Here is a 27,004-nt window from a genome sequence, read left to right on the forward strand (position 1 = left end):
ACAAGATGGCGGCGTCCGTGGGTTCTCGGAGTCTGTGCTCCCTGCGCGGCGTCGTGCCGTGGCGGAACAGGTACAGCCGTGGCGGGCGAGGTCAGCTCGGAGCGGGGCGCAGGGGAGCACCCTTGGGCGAAACGGAGACGGGGCGGGAAGAGGAGTCGCTTCTCTGTCGGGGGCAGGTGTGTGTCCGGATTTAGCTTGGAAGGTGTGGGGTGCATGCCCGCCCAGGGCCCCTTTGCCAGCCTGCTGGGTTTGGGCCAAGAGGTAGAAAGCTGATACGGGAACGGGGTGCCTTTCCTGTTGTCACCTGCTTGGCCAGTTGCTCGGGTGTGGGCTGGTTGTCCACCTCGGGCCCTCTTCCTCCCCTGGGTTTATTGGAGGCGATTTCCGAACAGTGTGCTGCAGGTTGGGGGTGGGGGGACTCTATGATTTGGGGGGGACCCTCAGGTCTGAGCAGGTTTTTAGGGATGGAGAGAGACCTGTGGCGTCTTCCAGCTCCTGCTCTGGGAGAATTCACCACATCCAGAGACCCGGAAGGTTCCTAGCCCAGCCCTGACTCGTGGCTGAGGTCCCTGGGGGTTCTCTGCCGGCATGCAAGCTAATTATTAGAGGGTGGCTTGGAGGCATCTGGAATCTGAGAGAGAGAATAAGCTTAAAACGTTGGTGTGCTGTTCATGACTCCTCTAAAACGTGTCATGAGTTGGAAGAACTTTAAAAGAAATGGCATTCCTAAAATAATTTTTTTTTTTTTAATGAGGAGGAGGATGTATCTGATTCAGCTGGCATTTAAAAAGGGAAAGAGAAAAAGGTCTTGTGTCAGTATCAGACAAGACTGAGTGTGGGTGGGAGGGTGGAAGGTTTGGGTTTCATAAGAATATCTGTCAATTTCCAGAGGGATTTATGTATATTGAGGAAGAAATTGTAGTGAGATATATACGTTTTAAACGGTGACATTTCCGTGAGTTTAAAGTAATGTGAGATATATAAATGAAAGTCTTATTTCAGAAAAGTTTTTTTTTTTTTTTTGTAAAATTTATTTTTATTGGAAAGGAAGGTTACAGAATGAAGGAGAGATAGAGAAAAGATCTTCTGTCCACTGGTTCACTCTCCAAGTGAGTCAATCCAAAACTAGGACTCTGAAGCTCCTTCCAGGTCTCCCACACAGGTGCAGGGTCCCAAGGCTTTGGGCCATCCTTGACTTGCTTTCCCAGTCCTCAAGCAGGGAGTTGGATGGGAAGTGGAGCAGACTGGCGCCCATATGGGATACTGGTGCGTGCAAGGAGAGGACTTTAGCTGCTAGACTACCGCACCAGACCCTGAAATCATAAATCTTTAGAGAAAGAAGATAACATTCTTAAGGTCACACAGCTAAAACTTGTAAATGGCAGAATTGAGATTTGAGTTGCCTTGTTAGTCCTGAATGCTTAATTGTGAGTTTTAATCACCTGCTTGCTGATGAGGCCATGACATCTAGTGGACCCTTTCCGTTCCTCTCTCTGGGGCTTAATTCCCCTGTTGAGATTGAAGTCAGGTGGAGAAACAAACCCCATGCTTTGATCAAGAGACACAGACACTACACAGATCGCTTGATTCAGAGAGGAGCCGTTTAGTGAGAAAAAGCTGGGAAGAATGCAGTTAAAGCAAGTTAGAGGTTAGGACGTGCTCGAGGGGGGCAAGTGCCATGCAAATGGGGGTCAGGGAGGAAGACCAAGCTGACAGGGGAGCAGAGAAGTAAATGAGATGGGAAAGGGCCACATAGGACAGGGTTTGTCCCTGACAACAGGTGCGGACGGGGACAGCCAGTGATGTGAACAAGACGGAGGCGGACATCTCAGAAGTTGGCGGAGAGGAGAACGTCCTGTCTTGCTTTGTGTTTTGAAAAGGCCCCTGTGGCTGTTCTGTGCTGGCCAGCACACAGGGAGCCAAGCGTGGAGGCAGGGGAGGGCAAGCTGCTGCAGCTCTGAGAGACCAGGTGGCTTGAGTTAAAAGGGAGAGTCGTGGCTGCCATGAAGGTGGATCCACAAGGAGCGAGGCGTCCTGTCTTCCTGCCTTGCCAGCGGATGGAAATGAGAAAGGAAGGGCCCAAGAATGTGCCCTGGGATGCGGAGCAGTAGCCTAGCGGCGACAAAGTCTGCACTTTGGATGCGCTGGGATCCCAGATTGGCCCCAGTTCATGTCCTGGCTGCTGCATTTCCCATCCAGCTCTGCTTGTGGCCTGGGAGAGCAGTGGAGGACGGCCCAAAGCCTTAGGACCCTGAACCCGCATATAGAGTCCTGGAAAAAGCCTCTAGCTTCGAATTGGCTCAGCTCCAGCCGTTGTGGCTACTTGGGGAGTGAACCAGCGGATCGAAGATATTCTCTCTGTAAATCTGACTTTCGAAAAAATATAAATAAATCTTAAAAAACAAAAAACAATGAGTCCTGGAATTTTGGCCTGGCCTGAGAGGGAGGTGGTGAGTGGCGTACCTCCTTGTGACAGTGTACGTGAATGGTAGGAGTGTTGTTGCTGTAACAGACCCCTGCAGGCCTCTAAATCTGCTGTAGTTCCCCCCACCACCCTTGTTGACAAGACAGCTGTTCTCCAAAGTCAAATTCTATTGGTTCTAACTGAGTCCCATGGTCACAGCTCGCTGCAAGGGCGGCTGGGAAACGTAGTCTAGAGGCAAGAAGTGGATATGGCTAACATTTGGCCGGTCTCTGCCACGATTGGAGAACTCTGGGGGAAGGAGCAGCTTGGAGGTGGCTTAGATGTGATTGACATTCTGTTTTGCACCAGCTGAGTTGAATTTGAGATGGCTCCAAGTAGGGGGCGTGAGGTAGCTGCACGTGGAGGCACGGGGAGGGACTGGTCAGTGGTTGCTTGCTTAAGCCACGGGACTGGGGGAGCGTCCTGAGAGAGCAGATGTGGGTAAGTGGTCTGAACCCTCGGCAAGGGCAACGTTTTGCAAGTCAGGAAGTCCAGGAGAACTCACAAAGCACATCACGGAGAAATGGCAGAGGCAAGAGGCAGCCACGGACGATAAAGCTGAGGGTGAGACACCCAGACCACGCTTCCCGTGCTGGGAGATAGACGGTGACCTCCCGTTGGTGTCTCGTGCTGCCTGGCCCAGTCTCAGGGACCTGCCTGCCTGCAGTCCTTCTAGCTCAGTATGCATCCTGGAACACGTAACGCAGCAGGGGGCAAAACAGCAGTTTGCCCTTTAATGTTTACACTTCTGTCCTAAATGATGATGAAGCGGGGTCTGTTTGATGGAGGGGGTGTTCACTCTTGGAGATGTGCCTTCTTGGGGCTAAAAACTGGAAACAGGTAGGTGGTGGCCATAGCTTTGCATCTCTCTGACCTTGGAGGATCAGACACTTCTGTCCCTTCTAACCTTGCTCACCTCTGATTCATTAAGTGAGCCCACCGGTCCTGTGCTGCAAGGGTCTGTTTGTTATTCTTTAGAGATTGACTTTCTAGTTAGAGAGGAGGAGAGACAGAATCTTCCATCTGCTGATTGACCTTCCAAATGGCTGCAAGTGCCAGGGCAGGCTGAAGTCAGGAGCCTGGAGCTTCTTCCAGGTCACCCACAAGGGTGCAGAACCCCAGAGGATGGAGCCGTCCTGCTGCTTTCCCAGGCCACAAGCAGGGAGCTGGATGGGCAGCAGAGCAGCCAGGATTAGAACTGGTGTCCATCCTGGTATCATAACGGAGGATGGAGGACAGAACAAATGGATCAACTACCCGAGCCAAGTGCTGGCAGTGAATACTTGGGCGAGTGGAGTCTCTAAGGTGGACTGTGTCAGCCAGTGGAATCTGGAGAGATTTCATCGTAATTGGAATGGCGAGATCAACAGCAATTCAGAACTATAGAAATGACTTGAGCAGGACCCTCACAGCATGCCCCCCTTCGGGGACCCTAGGATGGCTGGGAGGGTGGGTGTGGCTTCTCCCCTCGTGTCTCTCCTCCCTCCAGATTCAGGAAGGAAAACAGAGGATGTGTTAACATTGCTCTCACCCACTTTCCTTTAGCCCTGACCCCTCGTACGTAATCAACTATGTAAAGAGCATCAAGATAAAATTTATACAATTAAAAATAAATGGGCCCAGCACGGTGGCGCAGTGGTTAAGGTCCTCGCCTTGCGTGCCTGGGATCCCATATGGGCGCTGGTTCTAATCCGCGGCAGCCCCGCTTCCCATCCAGCTCCCTGCCTGTGGCCCGGGAAAGCAGTCGAGGACAGCCCAAAGCTTTGGGACCCCGCACCCGTGTGGGAGACCCGGAAGAGGCTCCGGGCTTCGGATCGGCATAGTATCGGCCGTTGCACTCACTTGGGGAGTGAAACATCGGACGGAAGATCTTCCTCTCTCTCTCTCCTGTCTGTATATCCGCCTTTCTAATAAAAATAAAATAAATCTTTAAAAAAAATGAATAAACAAATAATAAAAAAGTGAACTGGTGCCTATATGGGATGCTGTGTTGCAGGCACAGACTTAGCTTGTACATCACAATAGTGGCCTCCCCTACAGTTCCCCCTGCCTTTTTTTTTTTTTTTTTTAAGATGTATTTGAAATGCAGAATGACAGGGAGAGATAGAGACAAAAACAGATTTTCCATCTGCTGGAAGATTCCGAGTGACCACATTGGTGGGGACTAAACCCACCGATGGAGCCAGGAGCGTGTGACTCCAGCCTGGTGTCCCGTGTGAGTGGCAAGGGCCCAGGCACTTGCACCGTCTTCCCCTGCCTTCTCAGGCACGTTAGTAGGGAGATGGGTTGGAGCTGTAACAGCCAAGACTTAGACCAGTGTTCCTGTGTGGCATGCTGGCTTGCTGGCAGTGAGTTAACCCTTTGTACCACAGCATCGATCCCAGGAGTCTTTGTAAGTCGAGAAAATTTCATGTAAGGAAAAAAATCAAGTGCTTGGATCTGATGTCTGTAGGTTCTTTGTCCAAGACATATCCGTAACAATCAATATTACTGTGTGAAGGACGTGAAAATAATTGTTTTTTCACAAAAATGTCAGACATTTAATAATAGAGTAAATTATTATATCTAAAATTCCAAGGAAAAGGGAAATACATGTTGGCAAGGGTGTGGTTTCATCACTTCAGATTTCACCTCTACAACGGGAAAAACCCAAGGTTTATCTGAAACGAAAGTCTGATAAGAAGAACATTTTTAGCATGCCTAAAACTTACTCTGGAATTAGCTGAAGATGAGTCCCAGAATTTTTTGTCAAGCTTTATTTTTATTGGAACATCAGATACAGAGTAGGAGAGCCAGAGACGAAGATCTTCCATGTGCTGGGTCACTCCCCGTGTGGCTGCAGTGGCTGGAGCTGAGCTGATCTGAAGCCAGGAGCTTCTTCCGGGTCTCCCACGCGGGAGAAGGGTCCCAAGGCTTTGGGCCGTCCTCCACTGCTCTCCCAGGCCACAAGCAGGGAGCTGGATGGGAAGTGGGGCTGCTGGGACATTAACTAGTGCCCGTATGGGATCGCAGCACCTGCGAGGCGAGGACTTTAGCCGTTAGGTACCACTCTGGGCCCAGCTTCCCAAAACTCTAAGCCAGTTGAACTGGCCAGACCTAAAGTGACTTTCTAACACGGTGCCCTTCCTTTCCCTGTGCCACACAGACATTTCCAAGGTTAGGATTAGTTCAGTGTGGCGAGGAGGGGACTTCCAGAAGCTCGTGGGTAGCACGCGTTATGAAACTACTGTTCATGCATCTCAAAATTCTTTTGCACCAAAACTTTGTGTTTCCCTCCAAGATTTTTGAAGTGCTGTTTAACTGAGATGCCTAGTGAGTAGGTCTAGATGTGCGCAGTCCTGAGAGCAGCTCTCTCGGCCTGCCAGGCTCTTGGCTTCGTGCGGGAGTGCTGCATCACTGCTTGCTGCTGGTCTCGTGCTGCATCAGGGAGCTCCTGTGTTCTTATGAAATGGTGTCAGAGTCCAGAAAGTTCTAGTGAAGTCCAATTAATTCCCAAATGCTCTTTATCCAAATTGATCAAGCAGTAAACATACTAGCTTTGTCATTTTCTGTGTACATAACCCACATTTTTTTGCCCTGTAGCAACTTGCAAACTTGTTGACCCTTTTTACTTATAAATTCTTCATTCTGTTCCGTATGGAGACATTGTCTTAGCTAGCCACAGTTGTCAAAACCAGAAAATGGACATTGGTATAACACATTGACTCTGTAGACTGGATGGGACACTTTTTTTTTTAGACTTATTTATTTTTAATGCCAAGTCAGATATATATAGAGAGGAGGAGAGACAGAGAAGAAGATCTTCGGTCCAATGATTCACTCTCCAAGTGGTTGCAACGGTCAGAGCTGCACTGATACAAAGCCAGGAGCTCTTCTGGGTCTCCCACGTGGGTACAGAGTCCGCAAGGCTTTGGGCCGTCCTCAACTGCTTTCCCAGGCCATAAGCAGGGAGCTGGATTAGAACCGGTGTCTATATGGGATCCTGGCGTGTTCAAGGCTAGCCGCTGGGCCCAGGATGAGACACTTTGAATCTACAAACTCTATCCACATTCTGCCACTAATCCTAAGAAAAATTCTCAGAGTGCTATTTTTGCTTGATTGCAGTCCCCGCTGCTGTGACAGTGTTGCCTTGAGTCGTTTGCTGCAGACCCCTCAGAAGCTGCCGTGTCGGGCCTTTCGCACAGGTAAGGGGCACTGAGAGGATGTCCCTCAGCTTGTCCTGTAGATTGGGGCATACTTAGAGGAGATTGAAACGAAAGGGTCCGAGCAGCACGCTAGAACACATGCTGTGCTGTTACGTCTAAAGTGTGAGCTGTCAGGATCGCACCATATTGGACAGCTTTACAATATTTTGTTTTATCTGCTGCTGGACTTTCTAGTCTGTTCTGCAATTCTATAGTAACATCTTAATGTATCTTTAAGCTTTTTAAAAAATCATTTATCGTTTTCAAGGTTGTCTTCTATTTTTTAATGTTTTATAGTTTTCAGGTCTTTTTTTTTTTTTTTTATTGCAAAGTCAGAGATACACAGAGAGGAGGAGAGACAGAGCAAGATCTTCCATCCAGTGGTTCACTCCCCAAGGGACTGCAATGGCCGGCGCTGCGCCAATCCAAAACCAGGAGCCAGGAGCTTCCTCTAGGTCTCCCACATGGGTGCAGGGTCCCAAGGTTTTGGGCCATCCTCCACTGCTTTCCCAGGCCACCATCAGGGAGCTGGAAGGGAAGCAGGGCCACCAGGATTAGAACTGATGACCATATGGGATCCCAGGCGTGCGAGGACTTTAGCCACTACGCTATCGCACCGGGTCCATGTATGATCTTTTAATAAACTTAATCTTCACACACACACATGCACACAATGGTACTTTAGAAAGTTCTTGGAAAATGGAATCAAAAGAAAAGCTTATTTTGGTGTACCAGACATTTGAAATCTGTGCCTAGTTTTTCATAATGTATGTTTTTCATGGACTTCTTGAAGACCCTTCAGATGTGTGGGTTTAAAAATTATTTTGTGGGCCCGGCACGATGGCGCAGTGGTTAAGGTCCTCACCTTGCATGCCCGGGATCCCATATGGGCGCTGGTTCTGATCCCGGCAGCCCCGCTTCCCATCCAGCTCCCTGCCTGTGGCCCGGGAAAGCAGTCGAGGACGGCCCAAAGCTTTGGGACCCTGCACCCGCATGGGAGACCCGGAAGAGGCTCCTGGCTTCGAATCGGCATAGCATCGACCATTGCGCTCACTTGGGGAGTGAATCATCGGACGGAAGATCTTCCTCTCTGTATATCTGCCTTTCCAATAAAAATAAAAATAAATCTTAAAAAAAAAAATTGTTTTGTGGGGCTGGCGCCAGCATCCCATATGAGTGCCTGTTTGAGTCCCAACTGCTCCAATTCCAACCCAGCTCCCTGCTGATGGCCTGAGAAGGCAGCAGAGGATGGCCCAGATGGTTGGGCTCCTGCACCCACATGGGAGACCCTAAAGAAGTTCCTTTCTTTGGACCAACTCAGTTCCAAAGCTGGGGAGTAAAGCAGTAGATTTAAGGTTCTTTCCTCTCCCTTCCTCACAGTCTGCTTCTTGCTCTATAACTCTGTGTAACTCTGCCTTTCAAATTGATCTTGGAAATTTTTTTTTATTTTGGTATCAAAATAAGCTTATCTTTTTCTTGCAAAAATTTTGAGGGGTAGACATGATGAATCTGGCTAAGCCACCGTTTGGAGTACATCTTCCTGTATCTGAATCCTGGTTCAAGTCCTGCTTCCTGGTCATGTGCTTGAGAAGGCAACAGCCTAGATCTTGCGTTCCTGTCACCCGTGTGGACTTCCAGGGTGTCCCCTGGCCCTGCCCTGTCTGTCTGGGCATTTGGTGAATGACCCAGCAGGTGGAAGATTTTTCCCACTCAGTGTCACTCTCAGTCTGTCTGTCTGTGTGTCTCCTTTCTGTCACTGGCTTTTAAATAAATAGTTAAATTCTGGAAATTTTATGTGCAAGGAAGAGAGCACCCAAGGGTGTTCATTGCTGCTGCAGCGAAACCTGGTGTGGGTGGGCCCTGGGCAGTGGTCAGGAGTGCCATTCATGTCTCCCGCGCGAGAGACAGGAACTCCCGTCCCTGCTGTGTCCCGGGAGCCCGGGATCCAAACCAGGCCCTGCACCGCAGGCAGGTGACGTGCCGGCTAGGCTGCGTGCCCGTCCCTGGCTCACCCCTCCTCAGTGCACCTTTCAGGGATATTTAGTGTTTTCAAAGGTGTGCGAACATCACCACTGAGTTTAAAACACACTCCTTGCCTCCTTACCCCCAGCCCCTGGCAAGCACGAGCTTGTCGCATGTCTCTACGGATTTGTCTGTTCTGGGCACTTCATGCGCAGACTGATAGAATATTCCGGTTTTGGTACTTGCTGCTTTCATGTGATGGCTCAGGGTTTGAGCAGATAGAAATACCTGTTGTTTTTTGTTGCTTTATACTGTTTCATTACACAGATAGACTCCATTTCGTTTGTCCATCAACAGAAGGGTATTGGCATTTCTTGTTATACTGTTTTCTTTTTTTAAAGCTTTGTTTTTATCGGAAAGGCAGATTTTACAGAGAGAGGTTCACTCCTCAAGTGGCTGCAACAGCTGGAGCTGAGTTGATCCTAAGCCAGGAGCCAGGAGCTTCTTCCGGGTCTCCCACATGGGTGCAGCGTCCCAAGGCTTTGGGCCGTCCTCCACTGCTTTCCCAGGTCACAAGCAGGGAGCTGGATGGGAAGTGGAGCAGCCAGGACACAGACCTGTGCCCCTATGGGATCCTGGCGCTTGGAAGGCGAGGATTTAGCCACTGCACCATCATGTCAGGCCCTTACGTGTGCTCCTGAACGGTCATGAATCGTGTTGTCATTGAATATTGGGGTGTCCCTGTGTTTCTCTGCCTTGAACACACGCCTTAAGAGCTGGCCGGCCCGTCCTGCATCCCCGGCAGCAGTGAAGGAGGCTCCGGTCCTTTGAGATAGTCTGCCTCACTTTACCTGTCTGTCGTTCCTTTTCTTTCCCTTCTCTTCTCCTTTTCCTTTCATTTCCCTTCCTTTTTCCTTCTTTCCTTCCCTTCCTTCCTTTTTTTTTTTTTTTTTAATTTTTTTTGTTTCTTGAGTTAGGAGGAGACACAGAAGCAGAGATCTTCTGTCCGCTGATTCACTCCACATGGCCACACCCACTGGGCTGGGCCAGGCCAAAGCCAGGAGCCCAGAGCCCCGTCTGGGTCTCCCATGTGAGTGCAGGGAGCTGAACAGGAAGTGGGACAGCCAGGCGTCACACTGGCGGCCACATGGGTTGCCAGCATTGCCAGCAGAGGCTCAACCACTGTCCATCTTGTTATGGTTACCCTAGCAGGCGGTATGACTTCGTGGCTTTGTGACTGTCCGGCTGCTAGTTGGAGTGTCATTGGCTCGCAGGGGCTGCAGCCACCAAGCAGCTTCACAGTGACAGTTCATTGCCTTGTGCTTCTGGAGGCTGCAAGGCTGAGCCTCGAGTGTGTGTTGAGGGAGGATCTGCTCCAGGCCCCTGGCCTGGTTTCCAGGGCTTCGCTTGCCGTCTCTGGCATGCTTTACTTACGGAAATGTCATGGTATTCTCTGCCCTGTGTCCAGGTCTCCCTTTTTAGAAGGACGTCAGTCATTCTGCATTTGAACCCATCTTGAAACTCTTATTTTACCTTGGTAATCTCTGTAAATATCTGTCTCCAACAAGGCTGCGTTTTAAGGCGTTAGATGTTAGGACTGTGCCAGAGTCCCCGTTCAACCTTAAAAGATCTTGAATGTCTTTTTTTTTTTTTAAAGACATACTTATTTGAAAGGTAGGGTTACAAAGAGAATTGGAGAGACAAAGAAATCTTTCATGTGCTGGTTCAGTTCCCAGGTGGCCAGCCAGGCTGTAGCCAGGAGCTTCTTCCGCGTCTCTCACGTGGGTGCATGGGCCCAAGAAGCTTGGACTGACCTCTGCTGCTTTGCCGGGTGCATTGGCAGGGAGCTGGGTTGGAAGTGGAGCAGGCAAACTGGAATTGGTGCCCGTATGCATAGGAGATTGGCGCAGCAGGTGGCCACAACGGCCGGTGCTGCACTCATCCAAAGCCAGGAGCCAGAAGCTCTTTTCCAGGTCTCCCATGCGGGTGCAGGGTTCCAAGGCTTTGGGCCGTCCTCCACTGCTTTCCCAGGCCACAAGCAGGGAGCTGGATGTGAAGCGGAGCTGCCAGGATACAACTGGCACCCATATGGGATCCTGGCGCGTTCAAGGCAAGGACTTTAGCCACTAGGCTTCTGCACCAGACCCCGTTGTGTATTTTTAGGTTGGGTTGCTTTATTGTCTTTGACCTTTACATAAAGGCTTTTGCGATATTGCCACTCAGAATACTAAGACTTGATCACAATCAGGTCTGGATTGTCAGAGCAAATTCACAAAGTCCTTCCTGAGGGGCAGGTACCCAGGGCCACCCACATCCGGCCCCTGCAGTGGCCCCCTGGGAAGCCGTAGAGAGTTTCTTGACCTCTTCATGCTTCAGTGTTCCCACCTCTCTCTGTGCCTGAGGTGACAGTTGGAGGTGCACTGAAGTCCCACAGCCTGCCCTCCGTCTGGTGATGGCAATGAGAAGCACAGAGCTCTCGGCCCCTGGCATGTCGCCACCTCTCCCGCAGACCTCTGCCGACAGCTTCTCAGCTCCTGGTGGAGCCATGACTGCCTGCCAGGCTCTTTCCTCTGTCTGTCTTCCAGGCTCAAATAATGTTACTTACTTACTTATTTCTTTTTGTTACAGATGCCAGAAAAGTGCACACTGCCCCCGCCCGAGCCTTGTTCCGGCTGCGCCCCCTGCCCATTCTGCTGGCGACGGGTGGCGGGTATGCAGGTTACCGGCAGTACGAGAAGCACAGGGAGCGGGAGCTGGAGCGGCTGGGCTTGGAGGTTCCACCCAAGCTGGCTGGTCACTGGGAGGTGAGAGTAAAGCAGAGCCACCTGCTGGGTTCCCACTGGGCACAGGGCGTCTGTGGCTTTTTCAAATTGCCACCAACGCTGAAATGCTTGACCCAGTCCAATCACGCTTTCTCAGAGCTCTTCAGGGGGTCTTTGCCCGACCATGGAGTCGCCTGGCCCTCGCCTCGGCTCTGGGCGCTGAGGGGCAATTTCCTGTTGAACTGCTGAACTCCCCCGAGCCCATGCCTGGCTTTGGTGCCCACGCGCTGGCTGCGCTGCCGCTCTTGTCCAGAGGAGGGCAGCACCCGTTGGGTTTTGTGATGTGGATTGGTTCTCGCCAGGAACCAGACTCCAGTAATCGGATTATTGTGATTGTTACTGCTCAGGATGCTTGTGTGCACACGCTGCTTCTCTTCCCCAGTCCTGCTCACATGATAGGGACCACTTGTCCTGTCGTGGCGCCGTGTGTGATTCATGACTCCCCTTTCGGATGCCTGGGACTTCATGATAAAACAGCGTCACAGCATCCTGTGGGTGACGCTGGTTGTGTGCTGTGTGATCGCCGTGGCTGCCTCTCCACTAGATTGTGAAAAACTTGTAAGCGTGGGAGACTGGGCTTGTGTGACCCCCAGGCTGACTCCCTGACTCCTGTGACAAGCCTGTGTGCTTTTAGAAAATCCCCTTTGGTTTTGAAGGAATGCCAAGAGAACGTAAATGGGGAAGAAATGCGCTGCTTCCGGGGTGGTCGGATCCCGCGTTTGGCAGTTCCTAAGCCTGCACTGCCCGTGTGGCCCCATGACTCCGTTGTGTGAATGGACGCCTGATGGATTGTGAAGAGGATGGGCGGGTGCCCGACAGGACGCTGGAGTGCAGTGGCCTGGAGCAGCCACGTCTCCGGCACCTACTGCAAAGGACTGGCCTTACCAGTTAGATGCCAATCTGGTGGTTGAATCATGGGGCTCCCGCATTTTGTTTTAGGGAGGCGAAATGCTTTGGACCCAGAGTTGCTTTCCAGGTTTCAGAAGGGGCTGTGGGTTGAGGGGGCAAGTCCTGAGTGGGCAGATGGGGGCTCGGTCCTGTTCCACCCCTGGCCCCACTGGATCGCTGTCGCAGGTGGAAAGGGAGAGCTTTTGTGGATCAGACTCATCAGCATGGTTGGGGTGTAAAAGTTACATTGCAGCAACTTTAGACTATCCTGAGGGATTCTGATGGTTAAACAGATGAAGGGTGTAGGAAGGTGAATTGCAAGCTTGCTCTGAACACTTCCCCTGCCCCCCGCTTTTTTTTTTTTTTTTTTTTTAATTTGAGAGTTCGAGAGGCGGGAAGGAAGAGAACCTGCATCTGCTGGTTCACTGCCAAAGTGGCGGCAGTGCCTGTGCACTGCAGGGCCCATGCACGTGGCTGGTTTTGCTGTCTTCGCAGGTGCATTTGCAAAGGTCTGGGTCAGAAGTGGAGTAGTCAGGTTTCTTTCTCTCTCTTTTTTTAAGATTTTATTTATTTGTGTTGGAAAAACAAATATACAGAGAGGAGGAGAGACAGACAGGAAGATCTTCCATCCGATGGTTCACTCCCCAAGGGTCCGCAATGGCCGGAGCCATGCCAATCCAAAGCCAGGAGCTTCTTCCAGGTCTCCCACGCGGGTGCAGGGTTCCAAGGCTTTGGGCTGTCGTTGACTGCTCTCCCAGGCCACAAGCAGGGAGCTGGATGGGAAGCGGAGCTACCAGACTTGGAACCAGTGTCCATATGGGATCCTGGCACTTTCATGGCGAGAACTCTAACTGCTAGGCTATTGTCCTGGTCCGAGTCAGGTCTTATTAGCACCTGTATGAGATGCTGGACTAGCCGACTGAGGTCTAACTTGCAGTCTCCCAACATCAGCCCCTAATTTGTGTGTTTGTCTAAGTGTGTAAGATTTATTTAATTTATTGACCCTGGTGCGGTAAGCTAGTGGCTAAGATCCTCGCCTTGCATACGCCAGGATCCCATATGGATGCCAGTTCGTATCCTGGCTGCTCCACTCCCAGCTCCCTACTTGTGGCCTGGGAAAGTAGTCAAAGACGGCCCAAAACCTTGGGACCCTGCACCCGAGTGAGAGACCCAAAGGAGGTTCCTGGCTCCTGACTTCACATCAGCTCAGCTCCAAGATGTTGTGGCCACTTGAGGAGTGAATCGGTGGATTCAAGATGTTTCTTTCTGTCTCTCCTCTTCTCTATAAATATGATCTTCCAGTAAAAATAAAATACCTTTTTTTTTTCTTCCTTGAAAAAGGATTTACTGGACCCATTGTGGTAGCATAGCAACTGAAGTCCTCGAGTTGCATGCTCTGGGATCTCATATGGGCACCAGTTCTAAACCCGGCAGCCCCACTTCCCATCCAGCTCCCTGCTTGTGGCCCGGGATAGCAGTTGAGGACGGCCCAGGGCCTTGGGACCCTGCACCCGTGTGGGAGACCCAGGAGAGGCACCTGGCTTCAGATTGGCTCAGCTCTGGCCATTGCAGCCACGTGGGGAGTGAATTAATGGACAGATCTTCCTCTCTGTCTCTCCTCCTCTTTGTATATCTGACTTTCCAATAAAAAGAAAATAAACTTTTAAAAATTTACTTAATTTATTTTAAAGAGTTAGAGAGGGAGAGAGATTTTTTGTTTGCTGATTTGCATTCAGAAGGGCTGCAGGGCTGGACCAGGCCCAGGTCGGAGCCTGGAATCCACCCAGGTCTCCTGTTGCCCAGGAGGGCGCAGCGGCCCACCCGCTGAGCTCGTCCCCAGCAGCTGCACGGCTGAGACGCCTCTTTATTCGTTTGTTTATTTATTTATTTTTGAAGTACCTCCTGTGAGACCTGAATTACTGCTGCTTAGTGGGTAGGAGTGGGGGTGCTCATACTCTGTCCCTCTTTCCTGTCTGTCTGCCTCTCTGCCTTTCAAATAAATAAGTGAATAATTGAAAAACAATTTTAATGTGAAGTGAGCGTATCAGTTTGAATGCAGAAGAAGGCCCGTGGTGGGCCCCTTGACCCCCCAGTGGAAGAACAGGTTTGGGGCTATGTTTAGGGACGTGTATCAATTCCACTTTGTTCTGAATGAAAGCGTTTTAAACTGAAAGATGTCTGCTAGCCTTACCCTGTTACTTTCCGGAAACAAGTCGCCCCGCCCTAATCCCCTTGCCTCCCTGAGAGAAAGAGAGGGGCTGGAGCCAGGCCGAGCCGGAGCTGGGAGCTCAGTCTGGGGTCTGTCACTGCTGCCCGCACCTGCTGCCTCCCGGGGTATGGTTAGCAGGAAAGCGGAATCCCAGTAGGGCAGTTGGAATTGGAACCATGCAGTCTGATGGGAGATGCAGCCTCTCAGATGGAAGCCCGGCACGCTGTGCCCCCACGCCATCTCTTACGCTGTCACTAGTTGTGAATGTTAGTCTCTGACTCTTCCTGCTTTACATCTTAGTTTTACTCTAGGTTTATACATGAAGGAAGACACAGAACATAAAGGGTTTGGTGCGGTCCTTGACTTTAGAAGTGTGAGCGGTCTTGGCACACATTCCCCGTGGGAACGGGCTGTTACTCCATCTTCATTGGAGAAATGTGTATTCAAGCCGTCTGTCTCCTTTTAAAATTATTTTTATTCATTTTTAAAAACATTTATTTTTATTGGAAAGGCAGATATACAGAAAGGGGGATCTTCTGTCTGAGGATTCACTCCCCAAGCGGCCGTAATGACCAGAGCTGTGCCAATCCGAAGCCAGGAGCCAGGAACTTCCTCCAGGTCTTTCCCAGGCCACAGGCAGGGAGCTGGATGAAAGTGGAGCAGCCAGGACACGAACTGGAGGATTTAGCTACTACGCACTGTGCCGTCAAGTGACATCTTTATTTAAAGATTTATTAATTTTTTTATTGCAAAGTAAGATATACAGAGAAGAGGAGAGACAGAAATGAAGATCTCTCCTCTGATGATTCACTCCCCAAGTGACTGCAACGGCCGGTGCTGCGCCAATCCAAAGCTAAGAACCAGGAGTTTCTTCCAGGTCTCCCATGTGGGTGCAGGGTCCCAAGGCCTCCTAGATTGCCACAGTGGTCAGAAAGACCACTTCCTGGGTGGCCACGGCCTCGGGCCATCTCCCACTGCTTCCCAGGTGTGTGAGCTAGGAGCTGGATCGGAAGTGGGTCCCGGGACTCAAAGGCGTGGTGATGTGGGCCCCTGCTGACTGTAGCTTCTTGATTCTAATCTGTAAACGGGACAGCTCCTTCATGAGGTGGTTGATCCTGTGAACCCTTGGTCTCCTGCTGGCACGCACTGGAGGTTTAGCAAGTACTGTTTTACTGCTTGCCTAATGGGCATGAGAAAGCAGTTGTAGATGTGTAAATGGGCAGGGAGACAAGTTGGCAGTGTGCTGGAGGAGTTTGCTTAGGCTGCTGGAACTGACCTGCAGGGGCCAGCTCTCCGCCAGAGGAGATGTGGACACCTTGGAGGGCCTCAGGCCCTTCCTTTGCTGCGGGGTCGTAACTGGCCCTGGGATACAGCACTCTGCCCACCATGTAATCGTCACCTCCACCTTTGCCTCCCTCCCCCTGGGGATGGGCTCGTCTTTGCTGTTCTGCTGGTGCGCTGTGGCCGGGAGTCGGGAGGAGCTGGGGGGGGGGGTGAGCCTGATGGAGGTGCAGGGCTTCAAATCGGGACTGCTCCATGAGTCTCCCTCACGCGCCACACTCCACCTGGAGACACTTTTTTATTTTATTTGTTTTATTCTATTTTATCATTTTTTGATTTAGCGCAGGTGCCCCTCCTGGGTGGCTGGGCAGGCCTGTTGTGGAGCTGTCGGAGAGGCTCTGCATGTGCGGGGGGCGGGGGAGGGTATCTAATAAGCTGCACAGGCTGGGGTGAAAGCCAGGAAGTAACACAAGGGCAAGCCTAGCCTGGGACACCAGCTGAACCCACCTCCTGGCACGGGTCTCCCCCCAGCCGTGGGCTGACAGGGCACTGGGAGGCCGCCCCCCGCAGGGGCTGTAGAGCCTCCCGGTGGCACTAGGTGGCGCTCCCGGGCTGGGAGAAGAGGAAATGCGGGCCTGGGTGGTGCAGAGTCGGCTTAGCAGGAGGCTTTGTCCCGAAGGCTTTTCCTTCCTGGACTTGCTGTGGTGGGAGGTGGGTGTTAGATGATGGCCACCGCCCACCCGCCCGCTCGCTGGTGGAATAATATCAGCAAGTTGTTCAGAGTTGTAATGGAAGCTTTATTGGAAAATCCGCTCCTGGGCCCCCTTCGCACAGAGGGGAAGATGGAGGCAAAAAGGACAGCTGACACACGTGTTGAGGAGTTTTATACTCCTGTAGACATGTGGGCAGGCAGAGGGGCTGTCTGTGCCCCAGCTCTGTAAGGAACGTCCGTTCAGGTGTGCCATTGGTCAACTGGATTCCCGCCAGGTCAGTGACGTAGCTTGCTCCTGTGGTCCCTCCTGTTCCAGGCCAAAGCCTGGGAGACACGCCGGGTCCGGAGCAGACCAGCCCCTCGTCTCCAGTGCCCTGGGCAGCCGTCGGTGGGGAGGGCTGATCGCAGGCCAGTAGGGGGACTGGTTAATAGATGTTCTAAACACTTGTCTACCAGAGGGTTAGCCACAGCACTGGTCTGCATGGCTCTGCAGTGGAGCTCTGCAGATGGACAGCCGAGCCTGCGCGGAACCCGACTTTCCGTCCGAGCCCCTGGCTCCCACCCCACCCCCGCCCCCCTTGGCCTCACAGCTAAGGAAACCCAGTTTGAGTTAGAGTGTCCGTCTGGTCTTCCTAGTTTGGATCCTGTGTCAGCATTTCTGTGTTTTAATTCCTTTTTATCCCAGCTGATGTGGTGTTTGCTTGGAACTCTGAGGCAAGAAGGTGTCTAGTCTGAGTGGGGCTCGGAGCGAGCGGAGATCAGTTGGTCAAGTCTGCTGTGGGCTGGGACAGGCGGGAGGCAGTCTGTGTGTAAGGTTTTCAGTCTTGCACCAAAACCTGAAGCCCCTTAATGCTGGAACGTCAGCTTGCTCGTCCCTTGTGCCCCAAAACTACAGGTACATTGTGGGTGGGGCTGCCGTGCAGGGCTGAGAGGGTGAGCCATGCTTGTCCCCCTGCCGCGTCCCAGGACTGTGGCTTGTCACGTAGTACTTGTTCGGGCTGGCTTCAGGTGGGGACAGGTGTGGGACTGTGATGACCCAGGCTGCTTTGGCTCACCTTCCCATCTCAGACACGTGGGTGCTGTCCTCTGGTAGAAAAGTAGGACAGGCCTCCTCGGGGTGGGAAGGCCCTGGGTTAGTTAGTAGCCCAAGAGAGAGGAATCAGCCTGGGGGCCTCCTGACCATTGCTGAGCCGGTTGCACCTGTAGCAGTGAGCGCCTTAGTGACCCCTCCAGACCACCTCCCTCCCTCCCAGGAAAACAGTTCAGCTGCTTCCTCCTTCCGGTGTAGACTACTTGTTGGGCACCTGGCACCTGTGGGCGCGGGGGCTGATGACCGATCTAGTGGGAGCAGAAAGGCTTGGCATAGGCCTTCTGGCAGCCCATGTCCAGGCTGGGCGGGTGGGCATTGTTCCCAGCTGCTCTCATTCCGCAGTCACATCTGGGGGTCAAAGGATTTTGGGGGGGGAGGTGACTGCCTGAGGGTAGAAGGGGGGCCAGGGTCTTCCGTTTGCCCTCCAGATGGGATGTGGGAGGCGGCAAGGACTTCAGTGCCCTGTGTGTGGGGGGGAGATGTTTCCAGGGCTTGGGGGGGACCTTGTTGCCCAGTTCAGTGAAGCTCAGCCTCCCGTGAGGTCAGCAGCACGCAGGAGCCCGAGGGAGGGACAGAAAGGAGAAGCCATCGCAGCCTCGGGACAGCTTCCTGTGGGGGCCACAGCCCCACCCGGCTCTGCCTCAACCCTAACCGTTACCGGGCTGGTTCTTCTCCCCAGGCCTTAGCCCCCCCTCTTAAAGGGGCCCTCGGGGCTCCCTGGGCCAGGCCAGGCCGGGAGGGAGCCCAGGGAGCGGCGGCTTTAACGGTGTCTGGTGTCTGGCCTCTTGCCCCCGCCCCCAGCCTTCTGAGTGGCTGGAAGCCGAGCCCCCGCCCGCAGCCGGAGACTCGCAGCTCTGCTGGGAAGGAGTGGGGACCGAGCCCAGAGCCGGGAATCCGCTGCTGCAGCCTGGACCCACCTGCTGGTGAGGGAGCCGCGCCTGTCCGCTCACCCGCAGCCACAGGTAGCTCAGGGAGATTCCCGCTCTGCCCTGCCCTGCCCTGCCAGGAGGACCGCTTCCCACCTGTGGGTGCCCTCGGCACCGTGGGCATGCCCATCGGCTCTTTCGTAGCTGGGAAGGCTGCGGCCCGGGGGCCTGAGCAGCCGTCTTCACTGGCTCCATAGATGGTGGCCCCCTCTTCTTGCCCCTGACCCGGGTCACGGGGCCAGGCCGCATGAGCTCACTTCCTCCATGTCCTGTGTGTGGGGAAATGAGGGCGATGCCGGCATGGCTGAGTGTTGGGGATGGGGGGGCCGGGCTGGGCCCCTACCTCCCCCGTCGCTGCCTCAGGGGCTAGGGGCCACCTGGACAGGGAGCAGCCTGTGCCTCAGGACGGGGTCACGCTGCCCCTTTCCCCCTCCGAGAGGGGCCTGGCCGGGAAAATTCGGGAAGACCTGGGCCCAGTCCTGTCTCTGCCTGTCTCCTTCCAGGGCCGGCCTGGCCGCTGCCTCTCAGCAGGCCCTTCTCCGCTCTGCCTGCCTTCATTTGGTGACCCTCCCCCGAGGGAGAATCCATTTTCCCTGTCCCCTGCTTGTGAGCTTTTGTCTGCCTCTGGCCTTGGCATGCAAGACAGGAGGGGGTGCTGACCCCCTGCTGCACCGCTCCAGGGGGCTGGGCCTTAGGAGGGCTGTGTCCCCAGCCCGGGGTGGGCTCGTGTGGGAAGCCAGTGGCCAGGGTGATTGGCGTGCTGCAGTTGCTGAAGATGAGGCAGCACCTCCTGGGTGGATCTCCCCTGGGGGAGCAGGAGCCCCTTCTCGGGGTGTCTCCTGCTCGACATGGAGCCGTGAGGCCTCCTGTGATGAGGGAGAGCTTGCTGGGACTCCTGGCAGACAGTCCCGGGGCCCCTCTGGCTGCCCTGCTCCCCGAGGCTCAAGGTAGGTAGGGCCTCCAAGCCTTAGGGAGCTGGGTCAGGAACATGAGTGCACAGGCACAGCCACGCATGCGCACACACAGCCCAGTGCCTACACATGTGTACACACATGTCCTCACAGGCTCACATGTGCACCCCCACCACGACCTGATACCCCCGTGCTTCTACACAGCCTTACAGTCACAAGCGTTCTTGCACAGACACCTGCATACTTAATACACACATGCATGGCTGTACCCACGTGCACCCATACTCTGTCTGTGAGCACTCTTGCACACTCCCAGCCCTAATACCTGCACACTCAGGTGCAGCCACCCCCATCAGCACGCTTCCTGTGTGCTCACAGCACCCCGCCCACAGGGGCTGCCCCCTGGCCTAGGTCCTTGGTCTAACTTCAGTTGGAATGTTCCATTGCACTGATGGCAGGGGTGGGCAGGGCAGGTGCTGGTGCCCATAGCCTGGGATGTGGCAGTGCTGCTTGACATGACCCCTGCAACAGCAGGTTCTGACAAGGCTGACCACCGTCCCCAGAACAGCGCCCCGAGTCCCTGTTGTTCCCCCTCCCCACAGGACCAAGGCTCTGTCGTGCCGGTGTGGGGGAGAGGGGAGGTGTTGGGAGCCAGATCTGCGATGAGCTCCTGGGTGGAGCGATGGTCTCCAAGCAGTCGCTCTGGGCCCCAGCATGTGCTGAGCCTCTGAAACCCACAGCGCACTCAGGACCTTCCCCAGCTCCACGCGGGGGTGGGGACGCAGGACTGCAGTGGCCACAGCATTCCCTGCCCTGCCCCTCCTTCGCCACAGGGCCCCTGGGCTCTGCTGGTCCAGGTGGCGGCCCTCAGGCTGTGTGCTGACTTTCAAGTCCTTCTGGTCCCTGTGTGAGACCCGCCTCCACACAGTGCCCTTGACTCTGAGGAGGAGGGGTGCTGGGACGTGGGCCCGTCTCCTGGGCCCCCTGATTGAAGGAGCTGAGCCCACTGGTGATGCCAAGGGCCTGGGAGGTTGGGCAGGGCTGGGAAACAGGAAGGTTGGAGGCCCTCCTGGCCACACCAGTAGCTCTGGCCTTGGGGCAAGGAGGCAACAAGTCTAGGGACCCCATCCCCCTTGAGACAGACACTGTGCTGGCCCCAAGGCCCACAGAGAGTAGAGGTGGACCCGGCCTCACTGTAGGCTAGTACAGGTGGGGCCCTGCTGCCCAGGTGATCTGGAGGTCGCTCGAGAAAAGAGATTCCTTGGCTGCAGGGAGGAGGGTCAGCTTTCCCTGCTGGGCTGTCTTGTCCGGCCAAGTCCTTGGCCTTGCAGGCCTGAGGAGGATGAGGAGGAGCCCCTCGCAAGCGGCAAGAACTCGAGGCTGTGCTGGCCACCACGGCACACAGTGGGACAGTGAGACTTAGCAGGAGACTGGGCTCCTGGGGTCTCCTCCTCACCTCTGTGAATCCAGGGTGTGCACAGCTCGGTCCGGTGCCCATTCTGCAGAGCTGGGCCCTGAGCTCGTTGCCTGAGGCTGGCAACAGCAGGAGGCCGGGCCTGGGGACCCCCGGGGGAGTGGGTGAGCTGGCCTTCCAGGTGTGAGCCTGCGGCAGGAGCAGGGCTGTCCAGTGGTTCCTCCGACCTGGCCCTTGGCAGGGGGTGGGGCTCCTACATCTGGGGTGACCTCTGGCATCTTCCCGGGGAGGAAGCCAAGGTCGTTCGCTTGCAGGGAGGGGCCTGGTGGCCGGGAACCGTCCCTGCCAGGGCCCAGGGACGGGGGGTTTCAGTGACGCGAGGTTGATGCCAGAGCTGGCTGAGGTGTGTCCGTCCTCATGTCCAGGTGGTCCTTGTGTGGTCACGTTGGAGTTGGGGGCTGCTTGATCCATCACCCGTGGGCCAGGCGGTCTGTCCTCGCCAGCCTCTGCTCCCCGCCTCAGGCAGCGTGGGGTCCTCATTGGATTCCTTGAGGATGGAGTGGTGTGTGCCCCGCCTCCAAGGCTGTGGCTGGGAGTGGAGGCGGGCCGGGGTGGGCTCCCCATCAGCCCATGTCAGCCCACCGCTCTGTGGGCCTTGACTGGTCCCGAGGCTGAGATAGCCTCGGCCTGGAATGTTTGCTCTCTGTCCCTGTTATCTGCGCTGGGGACAAGCTTTGGGCTGGGCGTGTCCTGCAGATAGCATGGCCAAAGTGCTCTTCTGAAGCAGAGACGGGCGGGGAGCCGGCCGCTTTGGCTTTTAGGTCCGTGGGTTCCCAGCCCTTGGCACATTGTCCGAGATCACCCAGATAGACGCACGGCTTCGGAGGAGGGCTGGGGTGGGCAGAGCTGGAGGGCCGGAGGACTCGTGTGCGTCTCATTCCACAGATGCTGCTTGGTAACCTGGATCGAAAATGGGTCAGATCCTGGCAAGGGAGGGGCGCGGCCGCAGACAGGCCGACGCTGGGTTCAGGTTCCCACCTTGTGCTCGCGGAGCCCTGGCAGTGCCCGCTCCCACCTGCGGCCCTCCTGGCTGAGCAGAGCCAGTGGGTGACTTGGGCCGGATGGGGCGGCTGGCCAGGCCTGGGGAACAGAGTGGGTTGAGCATAGGGGCTTCCGCTCTGAGCTGCCAGCCCAGCCAGAGCAGGTGGCGGAGCAGGTGTGTGACCAAGCGCCTGTCTGTTTGCAATTAGCCCCGACCCTCTAACCTGCACTCCGTGAGCCGCTGAGAACCAGGAAAGTGGAGCTGCCAGCGCCCCTGGAGCAGTGACAGCGCGGGGGGAAGGGGAGGAAGGAGGAGAAACAGTGAGCGAGCTGCCTGCGCCGCCCTTCCTTTGCGTGCCTGCCCACGATGTGTCAGTCAGAGGCGCGGCGAGGACCAGAGCTGCGCGCGGCGAAATGGTGAGATGCTACCCGCCGCGTCCTAGCCACACTGTGCCCCGTCACGACCTCCGAAAAGTCAGAGTTCATGTCCAGCGGCCCCGAGGTGGAGGTGGCAGCAGGGGGCCCAAGGGTCAGCCCCCGCAGCTGGAGGGGCCCAGCCCTGGGGGCCTGAGCAGGAGAGCCCATTTCAGGTACCTGGGTTCTGGGGGGGGGGGGGTGCCTGGAGCCTGCCATGGTCCTCAGGGTGGCGCCCCAGCCCCCGCTGCCTGCCGAGCTGGCCTGGCGGCCCCGAGGGGGGCTTCCTGCAGCTCTGCTGGGATTGGTCCCTGCTCTTCTGCAGTGAGCAGGGCGGGGCTCCGCCTGGCCCCTTGCTGCTGCTTTTGAAAATACTGAGGGGGACAGGGCAGGAGCTGGAGAGCAGGTGTGGGGCACTTGCTGAGCAGTGGGGCTGCAGCTGCCTATGCCTGCCAAGGCCTGTGTCTGGCCACCCTTGCTGGTTCGTTCTGCTCTTTGTCCCTTGGTGTGCTCGGCTCCCCACCTCGGGGCTGGGCCACACTGGTGGCCTTAGTGCGTCCAGACCAGTGCAGTCACTTGCGCATGAACACATAGGCCCGGGGGTATTTGCCAAGTGGATGGTGCCATGTTTCTCTGCGGGCAATACTGGGCTCCCCAGCAGCATTTGCTCAGGCCTGGGTGTGAAACCGGGTGACCAGGGTTTGGTGAAAGGTCCTCTCCCCACCTCCCAAGCAGCTGGGCCTGTGCCTGAAGTGCTTAGTTTGTACTGGTTGGGAGGAGGGTCAGGGTCACGTGTGGGGCCTGCTCATTGCAAGAAGGGGACTTAAAGGCAGGGGGAGAGCCCCTCACGAGGCTGTGGGTGGGTTTTGGAGAGCCGGACCTGCTGTAGGAAGGCTGTGCGGGTGGGTGGGGCCATAGCCAGGAGGGGTGTGTGTGCACCTGCTGCATGTGGGCTGCCAGCTTGGACCAGAAGCCTGGGGGCTGTGAGGCAGCCCGTCCACCCCTCTCCTCTGCTGCGGGGCCTGACAGGCTCCCTGGGAGAGGTGCCCAGGGCTGGGTTAGGGCTCCCCTTGCTGCCCCATTCCCAGCCTCAGGTGGGCTAGCCAGAGCTGATTGCTGAATCGGAAAAGCGGCTTGCAGAGGAGGGCAGTGTCCAGGTAGGCTTGTGGAGAGATCATCCAGCAGCCTGTGGCCGCTGACCTGGGCTGTTCACGGACGTGTGTCCTGCAGGTTGCACTTCCCCCAGCTGGCCCTGCGGCGGAGGCTGGGCCAGCTGAGCTGCATGTCCAGACCCACCCTGAAGCTGCGCTCCTGGCCCCTGACCGTGCTCTACTACCTCCTGCCCTTCGGCGCCCTCAGGCCGCTCAGCCGGGTGGGATGGAGGCCTGTGAGCAGGGTAAGTGCGTGCAGGCCACCGTGGCCCCAGCTGCCCTGACGTGGGCCTGGGTGCAGGGAAGGCCAAGGCGGCGGCCAGCAGTCGGATGGGCCACAAGAGTGACCGTGAGCACTTGCTGCCCACTGCCTGTCCCATCGCTGCCACTTGGGGACTTGGCTCCTGGAAGCAGGTCACACAAGGGCCTGGCTCGTGTGTGTTCAGGCACAGGAGACCTCCGAGTGACCCTGAGCAGTCCAGGTAGACCTTCTCTCCTGGTGCTGGAGGGCTAGGCCGGGAAGGGAAGGCGAGTGCCTGAGGAAGCGGGGGGCACAGGGCTGTTCCCCGGGGACTTGCCAACCCCGAGGAGGAGGAACTCGTGCTCTTGCCACTCCCTGGAGGGGGAGGACCTGGAGCGTGTGAGGGCACGGAGGCATCCTGCAGCGGCGGGGAGGGAAGTTTCCTAGGAACTGCTAGGTCAGTCCCTCTGTGTTGAGCGAGCTGGCATGCAGTGGCATTTGCTCTTGGGGACTTGGTGGTGCTCAGACAAGCAGCCCCCCAACTATGTCAGTGGTGCCTGCACTGAGAGGCCGCCCCTTCCTGCGTGCCTGACCCTGCATGTGAATTCAGGGACCTGGTACCCATCCCCCAACCTCCTAGTCCTGAGAGCCCCGCCTGAGGTACCTGTGGCAGAGGGGCCTTAGGGGGCTGCCCTTCTGTCTCCTGGCAGGCAGCCATGTGGACTGGGTCCTGGGGGACGTGCTGCCAGGCCCAGGGGCTCAGCACAGCCGAGCCGGGGAGGCCTCCTTGCTGGCCCTTGGCGCCGTAGCCTTGTCCCCTGCCTCTGGGAGCATCCTTCTTTCTTCGGGGGTCTGGGCTGCGGGCAGTGGTCCTGGGCGTACCCCTCCCACACCTCCTTCCTGCCAGGACTAGGGCATTCACCGTCTGACATGAAACGGCCCAGAGAACCTGAGCTCATCCGGGTTGTGTGCACTTGGCAAGCGCAGTCTGGTTCCTAGCAGAAAACCCCACATCACAAAACCAGCCTGGGGCGTGTCCTCTCCTGTGATTGGGCGGCAGGGGAGGGGGTACTCTCTTTGGAGCAGGGCAGTGTGGCCGACTCAGCCCCCTGCCCTGTGGCTGCAGGTGGCCCTGTACAAGTCCGTGCCGACGCGTCTGCTGTCCAGGGCCTGGGGCCGCCTCAACCAGGTGGAGCTGCCACACTGGCTGCGCAGGCCCGTGTACAGCCTGTACATCTGGACCTTCGGTGTGAACATGAAGGAGGCCGCTGTGGAAGACCTGCACCACTACCGCAACCTCAGCGAGTTCTTCCGGCGCAAGCTGAAGCCGCAGGCCCGGCCTGTCTGTGACCTGCACAGTGTGGTGAGGCCTGAGCCGGGCCCTGTGCCCCGCGCCCCCTGCTTGCCTGTCGCAGAGGGCAGGGTAAGGTACCTAGTGGGAAAAGACCCTCCCTTCCTGCCAGTCAACCTCTCCCTGCCCTTGCAGATCAGCCCATCGGATGGGAAGATCCTCAACTTTGGGCAGGTGAAGAACTGCGAGGTGGAGCAGGTGAAGGGAGTCACTTACTCCCTGGAGTCGTTCCTCGGCCCTCGCACCTGCACTGACGAGCCACCCTTCCCACCAGGTGGCTCTGCCAGGGAGGGCCCAGGGCAGGGGTGGCTGAGCCAAGGGGGGGAGCGGCCGGCTGGCTGGCAGAAGGGGCTGGGACATACCCTGACCAAGGCCCCGGGGTTGTCCTGTCTGTCCCCAACGCAGCCGCCTCCTGCGACTCCTTCAAGCAGCAGCTGGTTACCCGGGCAGGGAATGAGCTCTACCACTGCGTCATCTACCTGGCCCCCGGGGACTACCACTGCTTCCACTCCCCCACCGACTGGACCGTCTCCCACCGGCGCCACTTCCCAGGTGGGTGGGAGCGGGGATGAGCTCTGGACTGGCATTGCTGAGGTGGGAGGTTGGGCGCTGCTGGCTGGCTGGTATGGGGGCAGGAGGTGTCAGAGCCTGGTGGGTGATCAGGCTGCCCTGCAGTAGGTCCCTGATGTCCCCTGCCCCACAGGCTCCCTGATGTCCGTGAACCCCGGCATGGCCCGCTGGATCAAGGAGCTCTTCTGCCACAATGAGCGTGTGGTCCTGACCGGGGACTGGAAGCACGGCTTCTTCTCCCTGACGGCTGTCGGGGCCACCAATGTGGGCTCCATTCGCATCTACTTCGACCGGGTGAGCAGCGCTGGGCTTTGCGGGAGCTTGGGGCTAGCCCTGGCTGCCGTGTGACCCCAGCTGCCTCTTGGCCACAGGGCAACCCCTCAGCTGAGGAATGGCGGTGGGAGGGACTGAATTACCTGCTTGGCACTTTGCTCCGGTCAGGAACAAAGGAGGGGTGGGGAGTGGGCAAGACAGTGCCAGCCTACAGGGCTGCCACTCTGGGTGTGCAGATGGCTGGACCAGGCCCCCACCATGCACGGCCTGGCCTCCGACACCTGGCCTCCCCGACAGAACTTGCACACAAACAGCCCGAGGTACAGCAAAGGATCCTACAATGACTTCAGCTTCGTGACGCACGCCAACAAGGAGGGCATCCCCATGCGCAAGGGCGAGCACCTGGGCGAGTTCAACCTGGGCTCCACCATCGTGCTCATCTTCGAGGCCCCCAAGGACTTCAACTTCAAGCTGAAGCCCGGACAGAAGATCCGCTTTGGGGAAGCCCTGGGCTCCCTCTAGCACCTGCCTGCGCGCTGCTGAGGGTCTGTTTTCATGAGGAGCACGCGGGTCTGAGGGGCGGCCCGCCAGACTGTCCTGTCAGGGTCCGAGCTGGGGGCTCTCGGAGATGTGCTCCTGCCTGTCCGGGGGCAGAGACGGTCTGGCTCTTGACAGGGCAGCTGGAGCCGCTAGCCTCCCAGGCCGGTCCCTCCCTCTCCTCTCCAGGGCAGTACAGGCTGGGAGCAGCTGTCACTTAGCCTTTCTAACACTGCATAACCTGGAGGCCTCTGTCTGCCAGCCCTGCACTTGGTCTGGACTGTCGCTCTAAGAGGGTGCGAGGTGCTGCTGCGCTTTGTTGCTGCTCCTCCCTGCGTCCGCCCATCTTCCGGGGCCCTTTGTGCTTCTGGCTTTACCCCCGCCTCCCCCACACGGTACACAGGGTGACGTGCCTCCTGGCACAGACTGTGGACCTGCCTAGCACCCCATAGCAGGGCCATCGCTTCACGACAACTGCTCTGTCCCCAAGCTCACCTGCTCGTGGGGAAATGCGTCATCTGTCTGCTTAGCATGTGCGGCTCATGACTCACCTGGGCGTCTTG

General features: G+C 56.2%; 1 protein-coding gene across 6 annotated transcripts; it reads left to right on the forward strand.

Annotated features, from left to right (window-relative positions):
* Window positions 1-26,904, forward strand: PISD (phosphatidylserine decarboxylase). 6 transcript variants are annotated; one of them, XM_041003470.1, is made up of 8 exons: window positions 1-70; window positions 6,569-6,648; window positions 11,239-11,414; window positions 24,837-25,073; window positions 25,197-25,335; window positions 25,467-25,613; window positions 25,765-25,925; window positions 26,202-26,904. In XM_041003470.1, the coding sequence occupies exons 1-8, from the start codon at window positions 6-8 to the stop codon at window positions 26,424-26,426; spliced, it is 1,230 nt and encodes a 409-aa protein (XP_040859404.1). In that variant the 5' UTR covers window positions 1-5; the 3' UTR covers window positions 26,427-26,904. The 6 variants fall into 6 exon arrangements, with proteins under 6 accessions (XP_040859404.1, XP_040859403.1, XP_040859405.1 ...); XM_041003472.1 differs by lacking the exons at window positions 1-70; window positions 6,569-6,648; window positions 11,239-11,414 and adding exons at window positions 18,466-18,535; window positions 22,114-22,321; window positions 23,549-23,714; XM_041003469.1 differs by lacking the exon at window positions 1-70 and having other exon boundaries at window positions 6,444-6,648.
* Window positions 26,905-27,004: the final 100 nt, after the last annotated feature.

This window comes from Ochotona curzoniae, unplaced genomic scaffold (assembly GCF_017591425.1).
Source record: "Ochotona curzoniae isolate NIBS_2020 unplaced genomic scaffold, NIBS_Ocur_1.0 scaffold_274, whole genome shotgun sequence".
In the NCBI taxonomy this organism is placed as follows: Eukaryota; Metazoa; Chordata; class Mammalia; order Lagomorpha; family Ochotonidae; genus Ochotona; species Ochotona curzoniae.